This window comes from Salmo salar, chromosome ssa01, assembly GCF_905237065.1.
Source record: "Salmo salar chromosome ssa01, Ssal_v3.1, whole genome shotgun sequence".
NCBI lineage: Eukaryota > Metazoa > Chordata > Actinopteri > Salmoniformes > Salmonidae > Salmo > Salmo salar.
The window spans coordinates 93,438,900-93,465,555 of NC_059442.1; the positions used below are offsets into that span (position 1 = coordinate 93,438,900).

The following is a 26,656-nucleotide window of genomic DNA, read 5'->3' on the forward strand; positions in this document are numbered from 1 at the left end:
ATGGTCCCATAGTGTTTATACTTGCGTGCTATTGTTAGAATGTGGTACCGTCAGGCATTTGGAAATTGCTCCCAAGGATGAACCAGACTTGTGGAGGTATATAATTTTTTTTCTGAGGTCTTAACTTTCTTTTGATTTTCCCATGATGTCAAGCAAAGAGCCACTGAGTTTGAAGGTAGGCCTTGAAATACATCCACAGGTACACCTCCAATTGAATCAAATGATGTCAATTAGCCTGTCAGAAGCTTCTAAAGCCATGACATAATTTTCTGGAATTTTCCAAGCTGTTTAAAGGCACAGTCAACTTAGTGTACGTAAACTTCTGACCCACTGGAATTTTGATACAATGAAATATAAGTGAAATAATCTGTCTGTAAACAATTGTTGTGTTAACAAAAAATGTCTGGAGTGGTTGAAAAACGAGTTTTTATGACTCCAACCTAAGTGTATGTAAACTTCCGACTTCAACTGAATATATGTTCGTATGTATGTATGTATGTATGTATGTATGTATGTATGTATGTATGTATGTATGTATGTATGTATGTATGTATGTATGTATGTATGTATGTATGTATGTATGTATGTGTGTGTGTGTGTGTGTGTGTGTGTGTGTGTGTGTGTATAAAAACAAAAAATTAGATAATACACACTGAGTAGCAGCAGCTTAAAAAAATGTCAATGCAAATAGTCTGGGTAACCATTTGATTAACTGTTTGGCTGTCTTATGGCTTGGGGGAAGAAGCTGTTAAGGAGTCTTTTGGACCTATACTTGGCACTGCGGTACCACACTAACAAAATAACGTCTCTTCTCTACCCCCCTCTCTCTTCTGACTGCCCTCTCTCTCCTATTCATGTTTGACCCATCACCCTCACAGCCCCCTACAGCGTGAGAAACCTGAGCGAGTCCTCTCTCACCCAGTATGAGCTGGATAGTAAGTCCTCACAGGCCTGCCTGCGTCTCACACACTCTGTCTCACCGACTCTGTCTCACACAGTCTGTCTCACATAGTCTGTCTCACACAGTCTGTCTCACACAGTCTGTCTCACACAGTCTGTCTCACACACATTGTCTCACACAGTCTGTCTCACACACACTGTCTCACAAGTCTGTCTCACTGCTGATGAAACACTGTCTGTCTCACTGCTGATGAAACACTGTCTGTCTCACTGCTGATGAAACACGGTCTGTCTCACTGCTGATGAAACACAGTCTGTCTCACTGCTGATGAAACACAGTCTGTCTCACTGCTGATGAAACACAGTCTGTCTCATGCTGATGAAACACAGTCTGTCTCACTGCTGATGAAACACAGTCTGTCTCACTGCTGATGAAACACAGTCTGTCTCATGCTGATGAAACACAGTCTGTCTCACTGCTGATGAAACACAGTCTGTCTCACTGCTGATGAAACACAGTCTGTCTCACTGCTGATGAAACACGGTCTGTCTCACTGCTGATGAAACACGGTCTGTCTCACTGCTGATGAAACACGGTCTGTCTCACTGCTGATGAAACACGGTCTGTCTCACTGCTGATGAAACACATACTGAACAGCACAGTGCCCTAGTGCTGGTAGACACACACACACACACATACACATTCACACCACACACAATTTAGTCATAAAGCAGAAATAAGTTACTCAGTGTGTTATCTGTAGCCATGTATATGATACAGTCAGCTGCCTTGAGTTGAAGTCCTGAGGAAATGTATATGATATAGTCCGCTGCCTTGACTTGGAGTCACGAGGAAATGGAGAGTGAAACTACATTAGGGCAAAAAAGTATTTAGTCAGCCACCAATTGTGCAAGTTCTCCCACTTAAAAAGATGAGAGAGGCCTGTAATTTTCATCATAGGTACACGTCAACTATGACAGACAAAATGAGAAAAAAAATCCAGAAAATCACATTGTAGGATTTTTAATGACTTTATTTGCAAATTATGGTGGAAAATAAGTATTTGGTCACCTACAAACAAGCAAGATTTCTGGCTCTCACAGACCTGTAACTTCTTTAAGAGGCTCCTCTGTCCTCCACTCGTTACCTGTATTAATGGCACCTGTTTGAACTTGTTATCAGTATAAAAGACACCTGTCCACAACCTCAAACAGTCACACTCCAAACTCCACTATGGCCAAGACCAAAGAGCTGTCAAAGGACACCAGAAACAAAATTGTAGACCTGCACCAGGCTGGGAAGACTGAATCTGCAATAGGTAAGCAGCTTGGTTTGAAGAAATCAACTGTGGGAGCAATTATTAGGAAATGGAAGACATGCAAGACCACTGATAATCTCCCTCGATCTGGGGCTCCACGCAAGATCTCACCCCGTGGGGTCAAAATGATCACAAGAACGGTGAGCAAAAATCCCAGAACCACACGGGGGAACCTAGCGAATGACCTGCAGAGAGCTGGGACCAAAGTAACAAAGCCTACCATCAGTAACACACTACGCCGCCAGGGACTCAAATCCTGCAGTGCCAGACGTGTCCCCCTGCTTAAGCCAGTACATGTCCAGGCCCGTCTGAAGTTTGCTAGAGAGCATTTGGATGATCCAGAAGAGGATTGGGAGAATGTCATATGGTCAGATAAAAACTCAACTCGTCGTGTTTGGAGGACAAAGAATGCTGAGTTGCATCCAAAGAACACCATACCTACTGTGAAGCATGGGGGTGGAAACATCATGCTTTGGGGCTGTTTTTCTGCAAGGGGACCAGGACGACTGATCCGTGTAAAGGAAAGAATGAATGGGGCCATGTATCGTGAGATTTTGAGTGAAAACCTCCCATCAGCAAGGGCATTGAAGATGAAACGTGGCTGGGTCTTTCAGCATGACAATGATCCCAAACACACCGCCCGGGCAACGAAGGAGTGGCTTCGTAAGAAGCATTTCAAGGTCCTGGAGTGGCCTAGCCAGTCTCCAGATCTCAACCCCATAGAAAATCTTTGGAGGGAGTTGAAAGTCCGTGTTGCCCAGCGACAGCCCCAAAACATCACTGCTCTAGAGGAGATCTGCATGGAGGAATGGGCCAAAATACCAGCAACAGTGTGTGAAAACCTTGTGAAGACTTACAGAAAACGTTTGACCTGTGTCATTGCCAACAAAGCGTATATAAGAAAGTATTGAGAAACTTTTGTTATTGACCAAATACTTATTTTCCACCATAATTTGCAAATAAATTCATTAAAAATCTTACAATGTGATTTTCTGGAATTTTTTTTCTCATTTTGTCTGTCATAGTTGAAGTGTACCTATGATGAAAATTACAGGCCTCTCATCTTTTTAAGTGGGAGAACTTGCACAATTGGTGGCTGACTAAATACTTTTTTCCCCACTGTAAGTCTAATGGAGTTGTTGCCACATGCTTTGTTTGTCTGTTCGTGCCCTGATTTAAAGACGCTCTGTCTATGTGGTTGGATTGTATTTTCAATAGGAATCGCCGGTAGACTTGCTTGTCCATTCCAAGTTTCATGGGCTCATGAACTTGTATTTGTTTTGTTAAGCAGCACAAAACCAGACGGTCACATATTTCAGGGTATTGCTTTCCAGTACGCAATAACAACTCAATTACATCCTTGGATAGACTCTAACTGCTGCATAAGACATTTATTTGAACAAAATCAACAAATGTATTTTCTGGCATGTATTGGTCGCCCCCACAAAATAGTTTTCTAACCTCAAGGGTCCTTTCTGGTTAAATAAAAGTGAAATTAAATATTGTGCTGGGTTGTTGGTTAATGTCAGTGTTGTTCCTTGTTCCCCAGACCTGAGCAAACACAAGCGCTATGAGATCAGGATGAGTGTGTATAACGCCGTGGGGGAGGGACCAACCAGCACACCACAGGAAGTGTTTGTAGGAGAAGCAGGTAAGTCGCAGAGTGAGGGAGTGTAATACACACACACACACACACACAATCTCTCTCTCTCTTTCTCTCTGCTTTTCTTGTCATTTCAATCATCACCTCAACGGAGGACCTGAATAGTAGAACTATAGACTATCTGACCTCCCTGAACAGTAGAACTGAAGGCAGTGGGATTATTCTGCTTGTCAAGCTGCTTTTGGCAAACATCTATTGAATTGGTACCATTAAGTTCATTCAGGTTTCAGGATACGTTTACTTTTCTTAAATCCCCATGTCTTTGACTGTGAGAGCCTGGGAGTGTACAGTGAGGATGGTTTTCCCTGTTCTCAGCCAAACAGCTACCATTCCACACACAGGCAGATAGACAATAGTGTTGTAGTGTTTCCAGGAACAGTGAGGCAAGTAATCCACTGAAAAGGGTTTCACTGAAATCTATCCTGTTTTTAATGTTGTTTCTTGCTTAATTTTTCGTCTTTATTTTTTCACAGTACCCACCGCCCCACCTCAGAACGTGGCCATCCAATCAGCAACGGCCACCCAGCTGGACGTGACGTGGGAGCCTCCTCCATTGGACACTCAGAATGGAGACATCCAGGGATACAAGGTGAAGAGGAGCGTTTAACAAGGATGGAGTTACCATAGAATGCACATCATTTAAATAATTCCAATCGAAGTCATTCAAATGCAATGGCAGTTACACATGTTTGCTTCTCTTTAATCCCAGTTGGATTTAAAGGCCATCTTTGCTGTGGGCTAAGATGTGTATGTTCTCCATATCTACTCCTCCTTCTCCTTCCAGGTGTACTTCTGGGAGATCCAGCGCAAGAATGAGACGGAGAGACTGCGCACCCTGTTCCTGCCAGAGGGAGGGGTCAAGCTGAAGAACCTGACTGGATACACCACCTACATGATCAGTGTGGCCCTCTTCAATGCAGCAGGGGACGGGCCCCGAAGCCCCCCAACCAGGGGCCGTACACAACAGGCTGGTAAGGGAGGGACACACACACACACACACACACACACACACACACACACACACACACACACACACACACACACACAGGAACTGTCTATCTTAAAATGAAAAGAAAGCAATTCTATTGACTCAAATTCCTCCTCCAACTCCCACAAACCATCCAGGGGTTTCTATCTGTGAGCTTTTATACAATGCACCTAATTGTTGCTGTCAGCATGCCAAGCCAAGAATGTTAGAAACCACATAGCATAAACATCAGTTCCCTTTCTATTACCTCTTTCAATCTCTTGACTCATCTACTGGTTCCCTGAAGAGTCTTGTTTGGTATAAGATGGTATGAAAATGTTTAGAGGCTAAAAGTCCTTTTTTTCTCCAAGCTCCTTCCTGTGGTTTCTTGGAAATGCTTTGTCTCTGGCTCAGTGTTCTAAATAGCAACAGAAGACAGTCGCCAGATAGTTTTTCCCTCCAAAGGTCTTCCTCCCTCCCTTCTGAACAGTCACTGTAGAAATGTGTGTCTCATCCGATCCCCTCGTAAAACGAAAAATGTTTGCAGTTTTCTGTGTTTGATATCTCAAGAGGGAGTGGAGGGGTGTAAGGGGGTGGTAGATACAGAGGGCTGTAGCCTTTTTGGCGGAAAAGACGGAAGCAGGTGACAAGTGTGTTGAGGAGAAGAGATGCACAGGACTGGTAGCAGGAGGCTCATCACACAATGAAGCCTGTTTTTCACAGGACTGATAGCAGGAGGCACATCACATATTGAAGCCTGTTTTTCACAGGACTGATAGCAGGAGGCACATCACACAATGAAGCCTGTTTTTCACAGGACTGATAGCAGGAGGCACATCACACAATGAAGCCTGTTTTTCACAGGACTGATAGCAGGAGGCACATCACACAATGAAGCCTGTTTTTCACAGGACTGATAGCAGGAGGCACATCACACAATGAAGCCTGTTTTTCACAGGACTGATAGCAGAAGGCTCATCACACAATGAGAGCTGTGTTGGCTGTACTGTGTTAGTGTCACAAGCTCGTCTATGGCACTGTAGCCTATAGGCACTGGAGCCTGACGATATGATGGCTGATAGAAAATGACAAAAAACAAACAACATATCCTAAATTGTTTTTGCAATGTCTTTCCAATCTTCAAAATAGAAATCATAACTCAAATTGTCCTGTATTCTGAGGCCATCATAAAAAGGATGTCAAAGTATACAATCCAAGATGTAGCATTACTGTCTATGGCCCCTAACCCTTAACATTTGACCCCTAACCTCTGACCTGTGTGTCCTCTGAACTCCAGCCCCCAGTGCTCCCAGCTTCATTCACTTCAGTGAGCTGACCACCACGTCAGTCAACGTGTCCTGGGGTGAGCCCACCTACCCCAACGGCATTCTGGAGGGTTACCGGCTGGTCTACGAGCCCTGCACCCCTGTTGACGGTAAGACACCCACCTCGTCATGTCCCACATCTCACATCTGACAATTCACAATGAATGCACATTTTTGAAATGCATCCCAAATGACACCCCATGTCCTATGTAGTGCACTATTTCTGCCCTATATAGGAAGTAGATTGTCATTTGGGACACGAGCTCAGTCTCACTGTTTGTGGCTAAACATCAACGAACCAAATAACTTAATAACTATATTGAAAACTACATTATTTCATTACTGAATGAGTGGTGGCCTTCATTTCCTTTGTTGACACCAAATAACATGCTGAATCATTTGATAATGTTACTATGTTAACCCTTTTCATTCATTTCCCATGTATGTCCCAACAAATGTTGGACTGTGCCTATGTCAGTGTGTGTGTGTTTCATGTTGTTCCAATCCATTCCCTGGGTATTAGCCCCATTTTACATGTGGTGTGTTTGTCTAGAATCTTCCGTGGCCTGTGCCGACTGTCTTCACTCCCCCTCCCCCCCAGGCGTCAGTAAGATAGTGACGGTGGACGTCAAAGGGGCCCCGTTCTGGATGAAGATCAAGGACCTGGCTGATGGGGTGACCTACAACTTCAGGATCCGGGCCAAGACGTTCACCTATGGGCCTGAGGTGGAGGCTAACATAACCATGGGGCCTGGGGAAGGTTTGTCTATCTTTGGCTGTCTTTATAGTTCACTGAGGCCCAAATTGTAACTTGCAATATGCCCTCTTTTTTTAAATGTATTTAACTAGGCAAGTCAGTTAAGAACAAATTCTTATTTACAATGACAGCCTAGGAACAGTGGGTTAACTGCCTTTGATCAGGGGCAGAACAACAGATTTTTACCTTGTCAGCTCGGTGACTCGATCTAGCAACCTTTCGGTTACTGGCCCAACGCTCTAACCACAAGGTTACCTGCCGCCCCACTTAGCTCAACATTCTGTGCAAATCTTCAATTAACATCAATGCATGATTTACAAATGTCAGTGTGATGGTCTCAATTTAAGATTAGGCCCTGAATGTGCCATAATATTTTTGAAAGTATATTGAGGCTGCCTGACCCTCAAACCTTTCTCTAACCGTTGACCCCACGCAGGAGCCCCAGGCCCCCCTGGAGAGCCTTTCATCTCCCGGTACGGCTCAGCTCTTACCATCCACTGGTCCAACGGTGATCCCGGGAGGTCGCCTATTACACGCTACGTCATTGAGGCCAGACCTTCAGGTATATACACCCAACACGTGACATACTGGACTCCACTGCTTGATGTATTCCTTTTAGCTTCTAGTGGAACTAAGAGCCTCAGCAGTGCATCTGCAGTGAACCCTGTCCTGGTTCACATACTGGACCCTTTCAGATTGATTCACGGTTTACATTCTTTCCAATCATGCAATCTCTTAGCCCGGCCTGATACTTGCTTGGACAGGAATAATCTGTCTAAGAATAGAGTGTCAATGTGTTTCCACAGATGGTGATGCTCACTCTCTATTCTATTGATTGAGGTGCAGCAGAGCTTGAGACGTAGTATCACGTTTCATCTGTGATTGGGAAAGGGGGGAAAGGGGATACCTAGTCAGTTGCACAACTGAATGCATTCAACTGAAATGTGTCTTCCGCATTTAACCCAACCCCTCTGAATCAGAGAGGTGTGGGGAGCTGCCTTAATCGATGTCCACGTCATCGGTGCACAGGGACAGCCGTACAGAGGGAATAAATGGATGATGTATGTAGGGAGGGAGGCACAGAGTGAGGGATGGATTTCACTATCAGTTGGGGGCACTAAGCCCCAGATGTTGAGAGTATGGGACTGACTGACATGGTGGGAAACCCCTTTAGGCAGCAGAGGCTTAGCTTCGTATGGATTACATTGATCTCCCTAGAGCAGGGCTATTCAACCTTATGGTTTTCTGTTCTACCTGATTTCACACTCCTTGTGTCCCAGGTCTAAATCAGTCCCTGACTAGAGGGGAACAATGGGAAAAAAGCAGTGGAACTGGCTTGGAGGTCCACAGATGAGTTTGGGGGCCTTAGAGGATGATTAGGATGCCACAAACACATACCCCTAAACCCCAACCCCCCTGACCCTCTGTCTTATCCTAATATCCTGCCACGGTCCAAGTGACCCTGCCCTTAACCACATCAGTAGGACTAGTCAGCTCTTCTTGTTACTAGTGCATAGTCTGTCATAGTCAAGGAAAAACTGCTGGCGTTACTACACATTCAATTGATCCTTCATATCTTCACTTCTTCACTACTGACATAAACGTTAAATAAACTCTGGTGTTGGCTGATGTTCTCGAGCACTCCATGAACACTGTCAAACTCCAAATAATATTTATGGTTATTAGCACTTAGCCCTTATGGATTCTGGCAGCCATTACAAAAGCAAACATGAAACATCCCATAATAGTCCCTCTTGTGAGTCATACCTACCCATGTTTTAGACCCGTTTTTGTACCTCTCAAAGACCAGAGAGCCCCATATGGAAGCTGTAAAATATATGACTTGCATAATGTGTATGTGGTATGAGTTACCTTGGACATTGTCAGATTGTTTTAATTCCATAGGCTTTTAACCTGTTATGGATAGGGGGCAGTATTTTCACGGCCGGATAAAAAACGTACCCGATTTAATCTGATTATTACTCCTGCCCAGAAACGAGAATATGCATATAATTAGATAGAAAACACTCCAACGTTTCTAAAACTGTTTGAATGGTGTCTGTGAGTATAACAGAACTCATTTGGCAGGCCAAAACCTGAGAAGATTCCTTACAGGAAGCGCCCTCTCTGACCATTTCTTGGCCTTCTACACTCTCTTTATTGAAAACTGAGGATCTCTGCTGTAACGTGACACTTCCTACGGCTCCCATAGGCTCTCAGAAGGCGGCAGAACGGTGAATGATGACTCTGCTGTCTCTGGCTGAAAAACAGTAGCGCATTTGGATAGTGGTCGATCTGAGAACAATGAGACTGGGGACGCGTGCGTGCGTGCACGAGAAGACTCCATGTTTTATTTTTCAGTCTTTGAACGAAAACAACGACTCCCGGTCGGAATATTATCGCTTTTTTTACGAGAAAAATCGCATAAAAATTTATTTTAAACAGCGTTTGACATGCTTCGAAGTACGGTAATGGAATATTTTGAATTTTTTTGTCACGAAACGCGTCGGGCGCGTCACCCTTCGGATAGTGTCTTGAACGCACAACAAAATGCCGCTATTTGGATATAACTATGGATTATTTGGAACCAAACCAACATTTGTTATTGAAGTAGAAGTCCCGGGAGTGCATTCTGACGAAGAACAGCAAAGGTAATCCAATTTTTCTTATAGTAAATCTGAGTTTGGTGAGGGCTAAACATGGTGGGTGTCAAAATAGCTTGCCCGTGATGGCGAGCTATCTACTCAGAATATTGCAAAATGTGCTTTCTCCGAAAAGCTATTTTAAAATCGGACATAGCGATTGCATAAAGGAGTTCTGTATCTATAATTCTTAAAATAATTGTTATGTTTTTTGTGAACGTTTATAGTGAGTAATTTAGTAAATTCACCGGAAGATTGCGGTGGGTATGCTAGTTCTGAACGTCACATGCTAATGTAAAAAGCTGGTTTTTGATATAAATATGAACTTGATCGAACAAAACATGCATGTATTGTATAACATAATGTCCTAGGAGTGTCATCTGATGAAGATCATCAAAGGTTAGTGCTGCATTTAGCTGTGGTTTTGTTTTTTGTGACATTATATGCTAGCTTGAAAAATGGGTGTCTGATTATTTCTGGCTGGGTACTCTGCTGACATAATCTAATGTTTTGCTTTCTTTGTAAAGCCTTTTTGAAATCGGACAGTGTGGTTAGATAAAGGAGAGTCTTGTCTTTAAAATGGTGTAAAATAGTCATATGTTTGAAAAATTGAAGTTTTCGGATTTTCGAGGACTTTGTATTTCGCGCCACGCCCATCATTGGATATTGGAGCAGGTGTTCCGCTAGCGGAACGTCTAGATGTAAGAGGTTTTAAATAAGCTTTTATATCAATGAGTCTGTTTTACCACTATGTTTTGTCATGTCTGATTACTACTCATTGAAATACATTCTACTTCTTCTACTCTGCCAACAGATGAGGGCTTGTGGGATATCTTGATCAAGGACATCCCAAAGGAAGTGACGTCATACGCCTTCAACATGGACATTCTGAAGCAAGGGGTTAGTTATGACTTCCGGGTTATTGGCGTGAACGACTATGGCTACGGGTCTCCTAGTCCACCCTCAGCCTCCATATCTGGTGAGTTATTTCATATATCTTCAGTATGTCCCAGATGTCACCCTATTCCCTAGTACACCACTTCTGGCCAGGGCTCATAGGGGTGTCATTTGGGGCACACACAAGCCATTGAGCTTAAGGTTTTCATGTTAATCAATGACAATCTTACTTCATTATATAGAATATAAGACTAATCAGTATAGCACAAATGTACCAGAGTCATTTTCAGATGCTACCTTTGCATCAGTGCTCCCTGCCCTGTCCTTGTGTTTGGTCCAGTTGTTATATGTGTTCTTCTCCTCCAGCCAAAAAGGTGGCGCCATTCTACGAGGAGTGGTGGTTCTTGGTGGTGGTGGCCCTGGTAGGTCTTATCTTCATCCTCCTTCTGGTCTTCATCCTCATCATCAGAGGACAGAGCAAGAAGTACGCCAAGAAATCTGACTCAGGTGAGAGGCAGAGACGAAGATGTCATTGACCTGATATTACTAGGCAACAAGCTATTTGTTATGGTTATGGTTTGGTTTTGGGTGGAGAGAGGGAGGGAGAGATCTATAGAGGAGGAGTATAGTAGAGGGGGAGTATAGTAGAGGGGGAGTATTGTAGAACAACAAGCTATTTGTTAGGATTATGGTTTGGTTTTGGGTGGAGAGAGGGAGGGAGAGATCTATAGAGGAGGAGTATAGCAGAGGGCCTACAGTATCTAGTCTGCTTCTCTCTGAAATCAGAGGGTATTTCCTCTGGCTCAGCACTTATCTCTGCTGTGTGGCACTGTCAGTGCCAGTCTGGTTCACGGGCAATCCTGCCAGGGTAGGGCATCCCGCGGGTCACTGCCCATGTTTCTGACTGACAGACGAAACACAAGAGGTCCTTTCTTCCCTTCTCTCTCGCTTCCCTTTCTTCTCTGCTCTCTCACACAAAGATACTCTCACAGACCCCCTGTAACACCCTCATGGAAAACTGGACCAGTCCTAGTTAACAAATCAGTTTGTTAGTGTGACTGCAAATAGAGTGACTATTTGCATAATGACAGCTTCGCTCCCAGATGTCTTTGGAGGGGTCTGGTATATCAGGGGGGTAGTTGATGTTTGGACCCTTGCCTTCTCGTAGATTCCTACTTCACTCATAGGCAGGGACTATATTATCATACTGTAGACCCAGGCCCAATAGAGTCTGCTGATCAAAGCTCTCGCTAAGAAGGAGTAGGTCAGAGGGTAGGTCAGAGGGTAGGTCAGAGGTCAGAGAAGTAACAACACAAATCAGTTTTAAATCAGCATCTTTACATCAACATCAGCTGATAAGGCTATTGACCTAGACTTTGTGGGTTTTAGTTTAGGTTTAAAGGCTGTGTTTTTGTTGAATATTGTGGAATCTATCATCAGTGTTTAGATGCCTGGCTTCAATCGCCTAATATACTAGTGATGACATAATTCTGGAATCATTCCAGTCACTCCTCAGTAGTAACATTAGTAGTGGTAATAACATAATATTATGCATAACATCCATCCATGATTCATCCTCTAGTGTTTCTATACAACTCATAGTGTACGCTCCAAATGGCACCCTATTTCCTATATGGTGCACTACTTTTGACAAGGGCCTAAATAGGGAATATGGAGCCATTTGGGGCACAACCATACAGTAGTAACAGTACTAGAGTGGGCTACATGACATACAGCATCACTAACCCCCACCTGCCTGTCCGTCCGTCCCTCTGGCCTGTGGTCACAGTGTCTCTCTATGTGTGTTCATCAGGGAACAACTCCAACTGTAATGCCCTGACCCATGGAGATATGGTCAGCCTGGACGAGGGACGCTTCCCCGCCCTGGAACTCAACAACCGACGGCTGTCCGTCAAGAACTCCTTCTGCCGTAAGAACGGTGTCTATACCAGGTCAGTAACCAGCCATGGCCACACCAAGAACATGTCTCTAGCTATGGCCACACCAAGAACATGTCTCTAGCTATGGCCACACCAAGAACATGTCTCTAGCTATGGCCACACCAAGAACATGTCTCTAGCTATGGCCACACCAAGAACATGTCTCTAGCTATGGTCACACCAAGAACATGTCTCTAGCTATGGCCACACCAAGTACATGATCATGTCGTCATCCAGAGTCAAATGTATGTATTTTCCAAGCTATAGCACACCATTTGTTACATACAGCAGGTTTTTAAAGGATCGAAGAATTTAAAGGATGAAAGGGTCTGCTTCGTGTTTTATTTTTGCCATGAAAAAAATATTGCAATACTGGTATCGTCCCTTCCCTACTTGGCATGTAAACAAATGTCTTTGCAGTACCTTGAGTTGACACTTTTACTCATTGCACCTTTAAATTGACTGGTTTGAATATGTTTTTGACAATACTGTATAGTTACAATGCTAAGTATTATGGTACTAAGTTTATCATTATTGAGAAAACCCTATGGCTGTGTCTGAAATTTGGCTTGCCTACCGCTTACTAAAATTACATACTGTGTACTAATCGTAGTACATACTATTTAGAATGTCCTGTTTAGTAAAAACGTATGCAGTAAGCAGCAAATATCAACATAATACTCACCCATACTGAGAAGGCGTCATCTAATGAGCCTGTTCCCCGCCATTCATTTCTATTTGTATTCTGATTATCAACTGTTGTCAGACACAATTGGTGTGAAAAGACAATTCTCCTCCTCAAAAGTGTGCAGCGAATTCTACAAATAAAAGCTGAAATAAGTATTACATTCTGCATTTAAAGCAAACTCAATTTCCAAAATTTCATGTACTATAAAATGTTCTATTTAAGCATACCCAAAAAGCCCAAATTTTAGAACACCAGTATGGGTATTTGGACATTGCCTATGACTTGTATCATGCTTGGAGAAGTCCAACTAAGGCCGATGGATGGAACAAACTTTTTACTTTGATGGAATGTATACTCCTATTAACCCCGTATTTCCACTGTAAAACACAAAGAGAATGGCTGCTTTCTTATGATGCAGTGTCACGTCCTGGCCAGTATAAGGGTTAATGGTTATTGTAGTTTGGTCAGGACGTGGCAGAGGGTATTTGTTTTATGTGGTTCGGGGTGGTGTTTTGGTAGAAGGGCGTTTGATTTAGTATTTCCGGGTTTTTGGTTTATGGTCTATGTTTATGTATTTCTATGTGTAGTCAAGTGAGTGTATTTCTATGTTAGGTTAATGGGGGTTTGGGACTCTCAATTGGAGGCAGGTGCTTCCTCGTTGCCTCTGATTGAGAGTCCTATATATGGGAGATTGTTTGGTGTAGGTTTTGTGGGAGATTGTTTCTTGTTTAACGTGAGTGAGCCTTTCAAGACTGTTCGTTGATCGTAAGTTCGTTTTGTTTGTTTGTTGTTCTGGTGTTCACTTGATTATAGTTTAAATAAACGTCAAGATGAGCATACACAGTCCTGCTGCATTTTGGTCCTCCTTTACCAACGACAACCGTGACATGCAGTATATTCCGGACCTGGGTTCAAATACTATTTCAAAAAACGTTAAGCTTTTGCTTTAGCTGGCCTGCACTCAAAAAAAGGCTGGATTAAATTCCACCCAGTGCTCGGTAAATAGTGGACAGAACAAACGTTGGGTTATTTTGACCCAGCCAGTTGGGTTATTGAGCTGTGATCCACCGGGTTAGAGCAGAAGACTGGAGGACTTAGTAGGGGCGTGGCTTTCAGCTAGTTCATTTTTGCCACCCGTGAGAGTGAATGTCATTCCGGTTCATCTGTTGTGTTGTATTGTCAGCACATGTTAAGGTGACGCCATGGAACGGAAGAAAAGATGGCGCGAGCCACAAAGAACGGTGTGAGGTTCAACCTGCGGAATACACACCGAGACGATTCTGTGCTACATTAACCACAGGATTTTACCGTTTGGCTCTGTGTATTTATTTATTTTTATTTCACCTTTATTTAACCAGGTAGGCAAGTTGACAATTACAATCATTTACAATTGCGACCTGGCATTATTACCATATAGTAAATTAGGATTAATCACAGCATTTTACTGTTTGGCTCTATGTATTACCATACAGGAAATTAGGATTAATCACAGCATTTTACTGTTTGGCTCTTTCTACTACCATACAGTAAATTAGGATTAACCACAGCATTTTACTGTTTGGCTCTTTGTACTACCATACAGTAAATTAGGATTAACCACAGCATTGCAACATATTGGGAGTTCCTGCTCTACTGCTCACTGCATTTAACTCTGTGTGGAGTGTGTAAGTGTGTGTGTACTTGTGCCAGCGGCATGGTATTAAGTTAGAGGAGATAGCATTAAGGTGTGTGGGACTGACTGACTGACTGTGTGAGCATCCCAAATGGCAATTAATTCCATATTGCACTACTTTTGACCAGAATTTTATGGACTCTGGTCAAAATATGTGCACTAAATAGGGGATAGGGTGCCATTTGGGACTGACTGTGTGATCAAGCTCATAAGAACCAGCTGGAAAGCCAAGTGCCCTCTGTCTGATGCTGTGATGCTGTGCCCAGGGGAAATAGTCCTGTCCTTGATACCCCAGGAGGTGTGTGTGTGCGTGTGTGCGTGTGTGTGTTTATTTGTTTTTTGCCCTTGGGGTAGGATCAAAGGTGCATTGGACTTTGAAGAGCAGCCAGGTAGCCAGGGGGAGAGATTATGTGTGAGAAGAGGAATGCTAAGATGCACCTCAGATATCTTTGAACTCCCCACTGCCGAGGTGCTGAATGCTGATTGGTTAAAACTGCATTCCAGCCGGTATCTATTCCACAAATTACCACAGAGCTAAATCTATGATGTTAAAATTCCTATTAACTCGGCTCCATCTGATTATTCAATCTGCTGTCTCATCAGCCTAGGCAGGCAATTTATAAACTTGATCTCCACTATAAAAAAACATCTAGACATTATCTCACATTTCTTTTAGACTAACATTTAGTTTTCAACAGTGGAGATTTGAATAAACCTTGCTGTCTGTCTCTACGACATTTGCAACATTGTTTCAATATTCAAATTAGATCTCCAGCTGTCCCATAGTAATGAACGTGTCGAGAGTCGGGAGGCAGCGTTTCTCAGCCAGTCGAAATCATGAATCAGCTGGCACAATTTTTATGTATATATACAAAGAAATGTCAATTGAAAAAAAGGTACAACGAAACGAAGTGTTGCTAGGTTGCAGTCATTCCAGCTTCAGTTTGAAGTGATTGTGTTAGCTGTGTTGTTGGCGAGCTCCTCTGAATAACAGTGTCTTAACTTATTGGAAGGTTGAAGATCCTCAGTACTTCCTAGAGAGAGAGAGTATGGAAACGGATGTTGTCTTATTTGAGCCAGTGTGTTTACATCTTCAATGATAACCAGTGGTGGAAAAAGTACCCAATTGTCATACTTGAGTAAAACTAAAGATACCTTAATAGAAAATGACTCAAGTAAAATGACTAGTCACCCAGTAAAATACTACTTGAGTAAAAGTCTAAAAGTATTTGTTTTTAAATATACTTAAGTATCAAAAGTACATGTAATTGCTAAAATATACTTAAGTATCAAAAGTAAAAGTATACATCTTTTGAAATTCCTTATAAAGCAAACCAGGCGGCACCATTTTCTTGTTTTTTTAAATGTACGAATAGCCAGGGGCATGCTCCAACACTGAGACATCATTTACACATGAAGCATGTGTTTAGTGAGTCCGCCAGATCAGAGGCCTGTAGGGATGACCAGGGATGTTCTCTTGATAAGTGTGTGAATTAGACAATTTTCCTGTTCTGCTAACCATTCAAAATGTAACGAGTACTTTCATGTGTAAGGGAAAATGTATGGAGAAAAAAAGGACATCATTTTATTTGGGAATCTAGTGAAGTAAAATTTATCCAAAATATAAATAGTACTACAGATTCCTGAAAAAAATATACTTAACAAGTACTTTAAAGTATTTTTACTTAAGTACTTTACACCACTGGTGATAACCCACTAGGAAAAAACTGGTTGAATCAATGTTTCCATGTCATTTCAACCAACAAATGTAATGTGATGGCATTGAATCATATAACTTTTAACCTACATTTATTGACGTGGTGAAATGTTTTGTTGATTTCACATTGAATTCACGTTAGTTGACAACTTAACCAAATGTAAATCCAAACTAGACATTGAAGTTACGTCTGTGCCCAGTGGGAAGTGGCCTTTGGCCAAGAGCGATTAAGGAAGGAATGAGGGTATGAGTTAAAGGAGCTTGAAGCACTCCCGGAGTTCACAAAGCTGTGGAACGCAACTGCAGTCATTGTTAATGAGTCCCACAGGCCCGAGGAGGGGAGCAGAGGAGGGGGTGAGGGTGGATTACACCCCTTCGGCATTCACTACACACCAACCAACCTACTACTCCTAAACTGGATTTTGGGGCTGAAGAGGGTGATGAGGGTGCTACAACCCCCTCTCTATGCCGGAGAATTGTTAAACAATTCACACCTCACTCAACAGTGAATAAGCATCAGAGTTAGTGAGGGAAAGAGGGAGGGGAGAGAGAAGGGAATGAAGGGAGGAGTGGGCCTGTTGAGTGGAGCTTCCTCTGAATTCTTAAACAGGCAGTTTATCATAATCTCTCACAGGGCCAGCAATAACATTTTCTTCACATTCACTCCTTAACCCTTTGTCTGCCCATAGAGGGGCCATCCCAGCCATGACTAGTCCCTTCTCACAGAAGACACAATGGTGGAACCAGTCCAATGTGTCTCTGAAACTTGCTGTGAAGTCTGCTGTGTGTCATTAGCCCAGGACCATTAGAGGTTGGGTAGGTTGTTTGCTCTTTTCCATATTATGTCTATTTCTAAAAAGCTACCCAGGAAAGTGCTGAAATAACCCATATTAATATATGTAGCCTTAGAAATAAGGTTCATGAAATCAGTAACTCGCTAACATCAGATAACATTCATATATTAGCCATTTCTGAGACTCACTTAGATAATTCATTTGATAATACAGCAGTAGCAGTATAACATATATAAAAGAGACAGAAATGCGTATGGGTGAGGTATTGCTGTATATATTCAGAGCCATATTCCGAAATGAATAGAGAAGATCTTATGTCAAGTGTTATTGAAGTGTTGTGGTTGCAGGTTCACTTGGCACACCTAAAGCCTTTTCTTTTGGGGTGTTTCTTTTGGGGTGTTGCTATAGGCCACCATGTGCTTACAGTCAGTATCTAATATGTGTGAAATGTTTGATAGTGTATGTGATGTAAACAGAAAGGTCTACTTTCTTGGGGACCTGAATATTGATTGGTTTTCATCAAGCTGTCCGCTCAAGAGGAAGCTTCTCACTGTAACCAGTGCCTGCAATCTGGTTCAGGTTATTAATCAACCTGTAGTACCAGGGTGTTTACAAACACCACAGGAACAAGATCATCCACATGTATCTATCACACTTTCACTTTTAAGCTGTATCCGTACCCATTGGATGCAGTGATCACAATATAGTGGCTATCTCCAGAAAAGCCAAAGTACTGAAAGCTGGGCCTAAAATAGTGTATGAGAGATCATACAAAATATTTTGCTGTGACTCTTATGTGGATGATGTTAAAAATATTTGTTGGTCTGATGTGATTAATAAGGAGCATCCAGACTCTGCACTTGATGGATTTAAGAAATTGCATCTTACAATTATTGATGAACATGCACCTGTTAAGAAACTGACTGTCAGAACTGTTAAGGCTCCATGGATTGATGAGGAATTGAAAAACTGTATGGTTGAAAGAGATGGGGCTAATAACAAGCCTGAAACCTTCAATAAAGACTGTTGACATTCAGTGGAAACCATAGGAACTGCAATCTGGGAGACAGAATTACATAGGAACAATAGGTTTCCATTATAAGAGCCTGGGACCTCAACAACAAAATAAATTCTGGTTGTTTTTTTATCAGATTTTCGCCTGCCGTATAAATACTGTTATAGTCTCAGACATTATTTTAACAGTTTTAGAAACTTCAAAGTGTTTTCTATCCAGTGCTACCAATTATATGCATGTCCTGGGCCTGAGTAACAGGAAGTTTACTTTGGCCACATCAGTCAGGCGGAAATTCAGGAAACTAGACCGTATTCTAGAGAGGATTTATGATAAACTGTAGACCACACTATCTACCAAGAGAGATCTCATCTATATTATTTGTAGCCATCTATTTACCACCACAGAACGAAGCTGGCACTAAGACCACTCTCAACCAACTCTATGCCATAAGCAAAGAAGAAAATGCTTACCCAGAAGCGGCGCTCCTAGTGGCCGGGGACTGTAATGCAGTCAAACTTAAATCAGTTTTACCACATTTTTACCAGCATGTCACATGTGCAACCAGAGGAAATAAAATCCTAGGCCACCTTTACTCCACACACAGAGATGCATACAAAGCTCTCCCCCGAAGATTTGGCAAATCTGACCATAATTCTATCCTCCTGATTCCTGTTTACAAGAAAAAACTAAAGCAGGAAGTACCAGTGACTCGCACAATACGGAAGTGGTCAGATGACATGGATGCTACACTACAGGACTGTTTTGCTAGCACAGACTGGAATATGTTCCGGGATTCATCCAATGGCATTGAGGAGTACACCACCCCAGTCATAGGCTTCATCAGTAAGTGCATCGATGATGTTGTCCCCACAGTGACCGTACGTACATATCCCAACCAGAAGCCATGGATTACAGGTAACATCCGCATCGAGCTAAAGGCTAGAGCTGCCGCTTTCAATGAACGGGATACTAATCCGGACGCTTATAAGAAATCCTGCTATAACCTCAGACGAACCATCAAACAAGCAAACTGTCAATACAGGATTATTATTGAATCCTACTACACCGGCTCTGATGCCCGTCGGATGTGGCAAGGCTCGAAAACTATTACAGACTACAAAGGGAAACCCAGACGCGAGCTGCCCAGTGATGAGCCTTCCAGATGAGCTAAATGCATTTATGCTCGCTTCGAGGCAAGCAACACTGAAGCATGCATGAGAGCACCAGCTGTTCTGGATGATTGTGTGATAACGCTCTCGGTAGCCAATGTGAACAAAACCTTTAACTCTTCTTGAACTGCACTGTTGGTTAAGGGCTTGTAAGGAAGCATTTCACGGTAAGGTCTACACTTGTTGTTTTTGGCTTGTTTTCGGCTTGTAGTTGTATTTGACAAATAAAGTTTGATTTGAATATATGTATGACCAATCAAATTTGTTTTGATTTGATAATAGTCACATGTACAGGGTTGCAGGTGTGATTGCAGAGTACAGTGACAATGTTAGGCTCCGATCTCTAACATGGACTAAATTAAATAATGACAATGGTAATAAAAACAACAATAACAACAGAAATAGCACTATGTAATTATATACATAACTGTAGCACTGATGAGTAAATAATTGTCCATTGGGATGGAGGCAGAGTAAAAACTGTTGAGGGGGTGGGGGGAATGACCATAGTGGGAGCAGCATGACCGTTTATCTTTTATTTAACTAGGCAAGTCAGATAAGAACAAATTATTATTTTACAATGATGGCCTACCCCGGCCAAACATTCCCCGGGCGACGCTGGGCCAATTGTGTGCCGCCCTATGGGAATCCCGATCACAGCCGGTTGTGATACAGCCCGGGGTTGAACCACGGTCTTCAGTGTCTCTAGCCCTGAGATATAGTGCCTTAGACCGTTACGTCACTCGGGAGCCCTAAAATTGAAGGGCCGTGGGGACCAAATGAAATAATGACCAGAGCTAGCTCAACATGATCTTATCTCTAGGAGCAAGGAGAGAGATGTAGGTTTGCAAATTCTATCGCTTATCAAACGATGCTGTCCTTCATTAGTGACTGCGTGTCCTCCTCTTTCTAGAACAGCTGTCTGCAAGGTCACAGTGGAGGAGGTTAAAGGATCAAGGATTTACAAACTGTCATCTATGGGCCAAATGAACCCCTCCCCTTCCGAAAGATACCAGGTGTATGTGCACTCACTTGAAATCGTGATTCGTCCAAATAACAGGCGATGCAAAAACCGCCGCAGCGGTAGTATTGTTCCTCATAACCTTCATATCCCATTTTAATGTTTCGTGTTTCATAACCGAGACACAGTAGAGATGGAAAATGGCAATAATACGTTAGCTTTCTATTGTGTGCGTTTCTCTCCTGCATCCAAGTTTAAGAGTATTAAATGTAGTCTTGTTATAAATTATTAACATTATTATTAGTAATTGAATTACAGCTCTCTCCGGGATTTCCCTGAAGGTTTTTGTGGATTAGTTCACATTTTTCAGCAACACGCTCATGATATGATAACCCTCCACCCTCTTCTCCAAATTTCTTTCTCATGAAAGTTTCAAATGTTTACTTAAATGTTGGGATTCAGGAATGCACTCAACCTAAATTATAAATATTTGTGGAAAAAATAAAGTTGATTTTCAGGCCCTTCAGTGACAGTGTGGCCAGAGAAAGAGAGAGAGAGGAGAGAGAGATCGAGAGAGGCTCTCCCAACCAAACCAACCAAGGCCAATCAGCATAAACTGATTTCTGATTGTTTAACAGGCTTTTCGGGACAGAGGGAGGAAAATGTGGAGGAACTTATGCAGAATACAAAAACATTTTTTTCACCAAGTTCTAAGAAGAACCTTGAGTGTTTTGAGAGAGATGTTCTGACTGCACCACTTGTGGATGTTGTGAGGTCTCTCTCTTTCCCCTTCTCTCTCATAGCATTCTCAAAACCTCCCCTTTGACCCTGCCCACTAAACGTGTTCACTCACTCCATACTCATAAATACCCTCTCTCACTCCATACTCATAAATACCCTCTCTCACTCCATACTCATAAATACCCTCTCTCACTCCATACTCATAAATAGCCTCTCTCACTCCTTGTAAACCTCCACACTCCACACGTATCTCTGAATGGAGAGGTTTTAAAACTGTCACCTACGCTCCCTGAAACATGGCTGTTGGCTCTTAAATGGATCTCGTTATTTATATGTATGTTGATAACCTTTACAATAAAGTGAACATAACCTGAGCCTTCCTATCTGAGACTGCATGGGGATTGAACATAACCTAATCTACACAACCTGAGCCTTCCTATCTGAGACTGCATGGGATTTCTGCCTATGCAGTGAGCTCCTCCACTCTACAAGAGTTGAATTTATGAGTCAGTCACAAGGCTAACTGTAATGACATTCCACAGACAGCCCACATAGTGTTTCATCAGAAGAGATCATCTCAGGCAATACTGACAATAGACAGGCTGGGATCTCATGGCTGTTCCAAGATCCTGATAGCAACCCCCCCTCCCTCACAATACCCCACAGCCACCTCCCCACCACCAGACAAACACACTGCCAATCTGTTTCCATCAAATACTAGAGGGCGCCTTCTCTTCTATCCCTTTCTATACCACTATTGGTAAATGCGTGGAGACAGTTCAGTACATTTTGACTGATCAGTGTGTATCCTTCAGCTGTTTTCCTGGTTCCTTTCATACATTTGCTCTGCCATTTCACTCTGGTGTGTGAATGGGATTTCTCTGTGATTTTATACAAGTTGTTATGTAGAGGGTCTTTCTGTTAAAGTGAGTGTACTGTAGCTAGAATTCCTTTATTATTTGATCATATTAGTGTAACTCATTTGAATGCCAATGTTGTGCATTAGCCAGTGACTGACTGATAGGACTGCCAATGGCTCTGTCCTTGCCATAGAAATGTAATTAGAATGTTATGTAATTATACACTAAGTGTACAAAACATTAAGAACACCTTCCTAATATTGAGTTGCACCCTCTTTTGCCTTCAGAAGAGCCTCAATTTGTCGGGGCATGGACTCTACAAGGTGTAGAAAGCGTTCCACAGGGATGCTGGCCCATGTTGACTCCAACGCTTCCCACAGTTGTGTCAAGTTGGCTGGACGTCCTTTTGATGGTGGAACATTATTGAGACACACTGGAAACTGTTGAGCGTGAAAAACCCAGCAGCACTTAAATCTTTTGTCTTGTCCATTCACCATTTGAATGGCACACATATACAATACGTCTCAATTGTCTCAGGGCTTACAAATCCTTCTTTAACCTGTCTCCTACCCTTCATCTACACTGATTGAAGTGGATTTCACAAGTGACCTCAATAAGGGATCATAGCTTTCACCTGGATTCACCTGGTTAGTCTATGTCATGGAAAGAGCATGACATAGACTAACATGTTCTTAATGATTTGTCCATTCAGTGTATATTAATCTGTCTATATTGTCCTGTCTCCTCAGGTCTCCTCCTCGGCCCAGCCCAGGCAGTCTCAACTACTCTGACGAGGATTTGAGCACCACCAAGTACAACGATCTGATCCCGGCTGAGAGCAGCAGCCTGACAGAGAAACCATCTGAGATATCAGACTCTAAGGTACCGACAGTATGTACTCCCCTTAACGTCTCCCATCTCACTGTCTGTCAACATGTTGGATCCCACTGCACCTCACCTTTACATTGATGCTATGCCCATAGATGCTGATCTGTGGTCAGTTTTGTATATCCCCCCTAATGGTTAAGGTTAGGATTGGGGAGGGACAGTTGAAAATTCAACCCGGAGTGTTTGGCTCAGTGCATTGTCCAGTGTACTGGTAGTGGTATAATGTCCGTAAGCAGACACTCAGGGCATTGATAGAGTAGGGTTTGGATGGGAAATGTGTCCAATGTCTCTCCTGGTCTCTATGGGGCAGTCAGGCTGAGCTGGAGGCACGCTCTGGGAGTAAGGCCATTAGCCAGTGCCCAGCTCTGGTGGTGGTCGGAATCAAGCACAGAGGATGCTCACACACGCGCACACAAACACACACACATACGCACACAGACTGGAGGGTCTGCTGCGTTCTCAGGCCCAGGCTGAATTCCTTCCACAGCCCTGTCCTCGTTTTGGGTCACCGTTACCCATAATGCCCCTTACATCCCTTCCCAGTCTGCTGTGTTGTCATCTGCTGAATCAGAGGAACAGACAGACACACAGGGGGGCTGGGGCCCAATGAACAGCTCTCATCAATGAACTGGATCTCTCGTTCTCTCTCTCACGGTCTCTCTCTCACTTTTCTCTCTTTCTCTCTCTCTCCAGCTCCAATTATATTTTTCTCTCTTTTAATTTGTCTATTTTTCTCTTCTAGCTCATTGTCTATACTGATCCTCTTGTTTCTGTTTTCCTCTGCTCTGTTCTTGTGGTTTGTGTGGAAACCTGCAAATGGAGGGAGAAAGCGGTCCTGAATTCCCCTGGTTTCAGCCTTCTAAGTTTTCTTTCATCTTGGAATTTTCGACTCTAGCTTTCCCAAATGATCAGTCTCCCAGATGGCACCCTATTCCCTATATAGTGCACTATTTTGACCAGAGCCCTTTGGTACTGTAGTAGTGCACTATACAGGGAATAGGGTGCCATCTGGGACTCAGACTCAGCTTCTGCTAAATACATACCAGTATGAATTCCTCAGTAGCCAGATGTCTCTCTCCAGCTGTTCCCTTATCAAAAGTTTAGCTCCTTTCACATCAATGTGAATCTCACCCAATGAACTGCTACAGACAGGATGTTTCCTTACATCCAAAACATCCTCCAATATAAGCAATTTTTAAATGGCATCATTAGCCTGTCATATCTACCATTCCATACTTCCTTATTGTCAAACAATCTCAACAACCCTAGCCTATCTGGCCTTCCAGCCCTCCAACCTCCATTTGCACCACCCCAGACGTACAGGCCCAGGCCTCCTCCCCATAGCCCTGCGGTTACCCTGCCATCCCCTCTCAAAGCACAGCCATATCATCACCAGTGGTCCATTCTACAGATGACCAGTAACGTGATGTCCCTTTTGAAGTTTTATTGAGCGGATAACTCCAGGCTATCAGCTTAGCTCTCACGCGCATGCACGAACACACACACACACACACACACACACACACACACACACACACACACACACACACACACACACACACACACACACACAACATCAGGCTATCAGCTCTGCTCAGTGTTGGGTTGTTGCTGGGGTTGTCTCCATTAAGCCCTATGGGCCTCCAGTTCAGTCCTCCACTGGCAGGTATAAATTGGCTATTGTCCTCCCCTTAAGAAGGGATTTAGAAGAATAAGTTAATGCGGGGTTGTCGAGGCAACCGGGCCACCACCACAACTGTACCTGGGCAGGCGGCAGGTAGACAAGACACACTCTTTAGAAGCCAATAGACAGTGTGTCCTTATGCAGTTTGTTTAGCCAGTGTCACTGTGTGTTTGTGTGTGTGACACTCTGGATAGAAACCAGCAGTTGAGAATGGAGTGAGCTCATCTGAGTCGATGGGAGGTTGAAGATAGTGTGTGCGTCCCAAATGGCATAGTGCCCTATAGCATAGTGCCCTTTTATAGTGCCCTAGGGCCCTTGTCAGTAGTGCACTAAAGAGTAAATAGGATGCCATTTGGGGCTCAATCTGTGTGTTGCTTGATGAAAGAACATACAATACAGTATCTTGACGCTGTGTCCGGCTGCTGGAGCACAGACCTAGACACCACAGAGAGAAACATGTCTGCTGTGTTATGGTTGTCTCCATTGACAACACAGAGGATTGTTTTGTCTGGAACTGCTCTGAGGGTTCATCTGTAGCATTTTTGGAAAGAACCATTAAGTCATATGATGTCACTTCCTGGAACCAAGTAAAAATAGAACAGGCTTTGAATAATGCTAGCTAGAGTCTTAGTGAAATGCAGAAAAAAGGAAATATATATTTTTTTAAACAAAGAGGAAATACCTGATAATGATTGACTATAATTCATGACATAATATTCACAAATGCATGTTATGTTAGACATTTAAGACATGGTTAAAAAGCCCAGAGCAAAATCTGTCACATCTGTCTGATTAGTTCATCATAAACAACAGCAGTTGCAGCGTGTGCAGAGGGGGATTAGAACTGCCTAGTCACACTAAATCCCTGTCTCAAATGATGTACAGCTGGATTTTAGGGGATTTCGCAAGGGACTCAATATGTTTAAAAAAATCATATTTACACACACAAACGTGCGCAGGCACACACGCACCAGACATACATATGACAAGCGTGCGCACGCACACACACACACACATGCTCTCAAACAAATACACACTCAAACAAACACACACACTCCCCCTCCCTCTGTACTGTCCGAGTGTTTACCTGCTGCCTGGGGTTCCTGCTGTGTTCACTGTAACAATGATGAGTGTGAAACTGTTTACATTACCAAAGCAAGTGAAATAGATCAACAAAGTGAAAAAAACTATCACAAATGAACAGTAAACATTACACTCAGAAAAGTTTCAAAGGAATAGAGACATTTCAAATGTCACAATGTCTATACACAGTGTTGTAACGATGTACAGTGTTTTCTCTCTTCCTCTCTCCCTCCTCTCTCTGTATCGCTCTCATCCTCTCTCACCTTCTCTTTCACTCTCTCTGTATCTCTCTCTCTCTCTCTCTCCTTCTCTTCCCAACTCTCTTGGTTATGGGGTGTAGGGTTATGGGGGTTCTTACAACCTCAATCCCCAAGATAAAGTTCACAAGGTTTGATGGATAGAACAGCACTAAAGACTCCACAATGCATTCCACTCTGGCCCCAACAGACCATCTATACCAGGGCAAGGAGTCTCCTGGGAAGTCTACTAGTCTCCTGGGAAGTCTAGTAGTCTCCTGGGAAGTCTAGTAGTCTCCTGGGAAGTCTAGTAGTCTCCTGGGAAGTCTAGGAGTTTCCTGGGAAGTCTAGGAGTCTCCTGGGAAGTCTAGGAGTCTCCTGGGAAGTCTAGTAGTCTCCTGGGAAGTCTAGTAGTCTCCTGGGAAATCTAGTATTCTCCTGAGATGTCTAGGAGTCTCCAGATATGTCTAGGAGTCTCCAGAGAAGTCTAGGAAATTCCAGAGAAGTCTAGGAGTCTCCTGAGAAGTCTGGTAGTCTCCTAAGAAGTATGGTAGTCTCCTGAGAAGTCTGGTAGTCTCCTGAGAAGTCTGGTAGTCTCCTGAGAAGTCTGGTAGTCTCCTGAGAAGTCTGGTAGTCTCCTGAGAAGTCTGGTAGTCTCCTGAGAAGTCTGGTAGTCTCCTGAGAAGTCTGGTAGTCTCGTGAGAAGTCTGGTAGTCTCCTGAGAAGTCTGGTAGTCTC

At 43.1% G+C, this 26,656-nt stretch overlaps 1 protein-coding gene across 4 annotated transcripts in view; it reads left to right on the forward strand.

The window, feature by feature from the left end:
* LOC106610476 (protein sidekick-2) overlaps positions 1 to 26,656 on the forward strand; it is a 184,772-nt gene that overhangs the window by 150,051 nt on the left and 8,065 nt on the right. For 2 of the 4 annotated variants that reach the window (XM_045724513.1, XM_045724510.1), the window contains exons 33-43: positions 879 to 935; positions 3,769 to 3,870; positions 4,356 to 4,471; positions 4,667 to 4,853; positions 6,147 to 6,284; positions 6,776 to 6,934; positions 7,368 to 7,493; positions 10,388 to 10,552; positions 10,837 to 10,977; positions 12,284 to 12,422; positions 22,777 to 22,909. In XM_045724513.1, the coding sequence (XP_045580469.1) occupies positions 879 to 935; positions 3,769 to 3,870; positions 4,356 to 4,471; positions 4,667 to 4,853; positions 6,147 to 6,284; positions 6,776 to 6,934; positions 7,368 to 7,493; positions 10,388 to 10,552; positions 10,837 to 10,977; positions 12,284 to 12,422; positions 22,777 to 22,909 (1,463 nt within the window). Of the gene's footprint in view, positions 1 to 878; positions 936 to 3,768; positions 3,871 to 4,355; positions 4,472 to 4,666; positions 4,854 to 6,146; positions 6,285 to 6,727; positions 6,935 to 7,367; positions 7,494 to 10,387; positions 10,553 to 10,836; positions 10,978 to 12,283; positions 12,423 to 22,776; positions 22,919 to 26,656 lie in introns of all 4 variants that reach the window. The other 2 variants (XM_045724507.1, XM_045724509.1) reach the window with 2 other exon arrangements.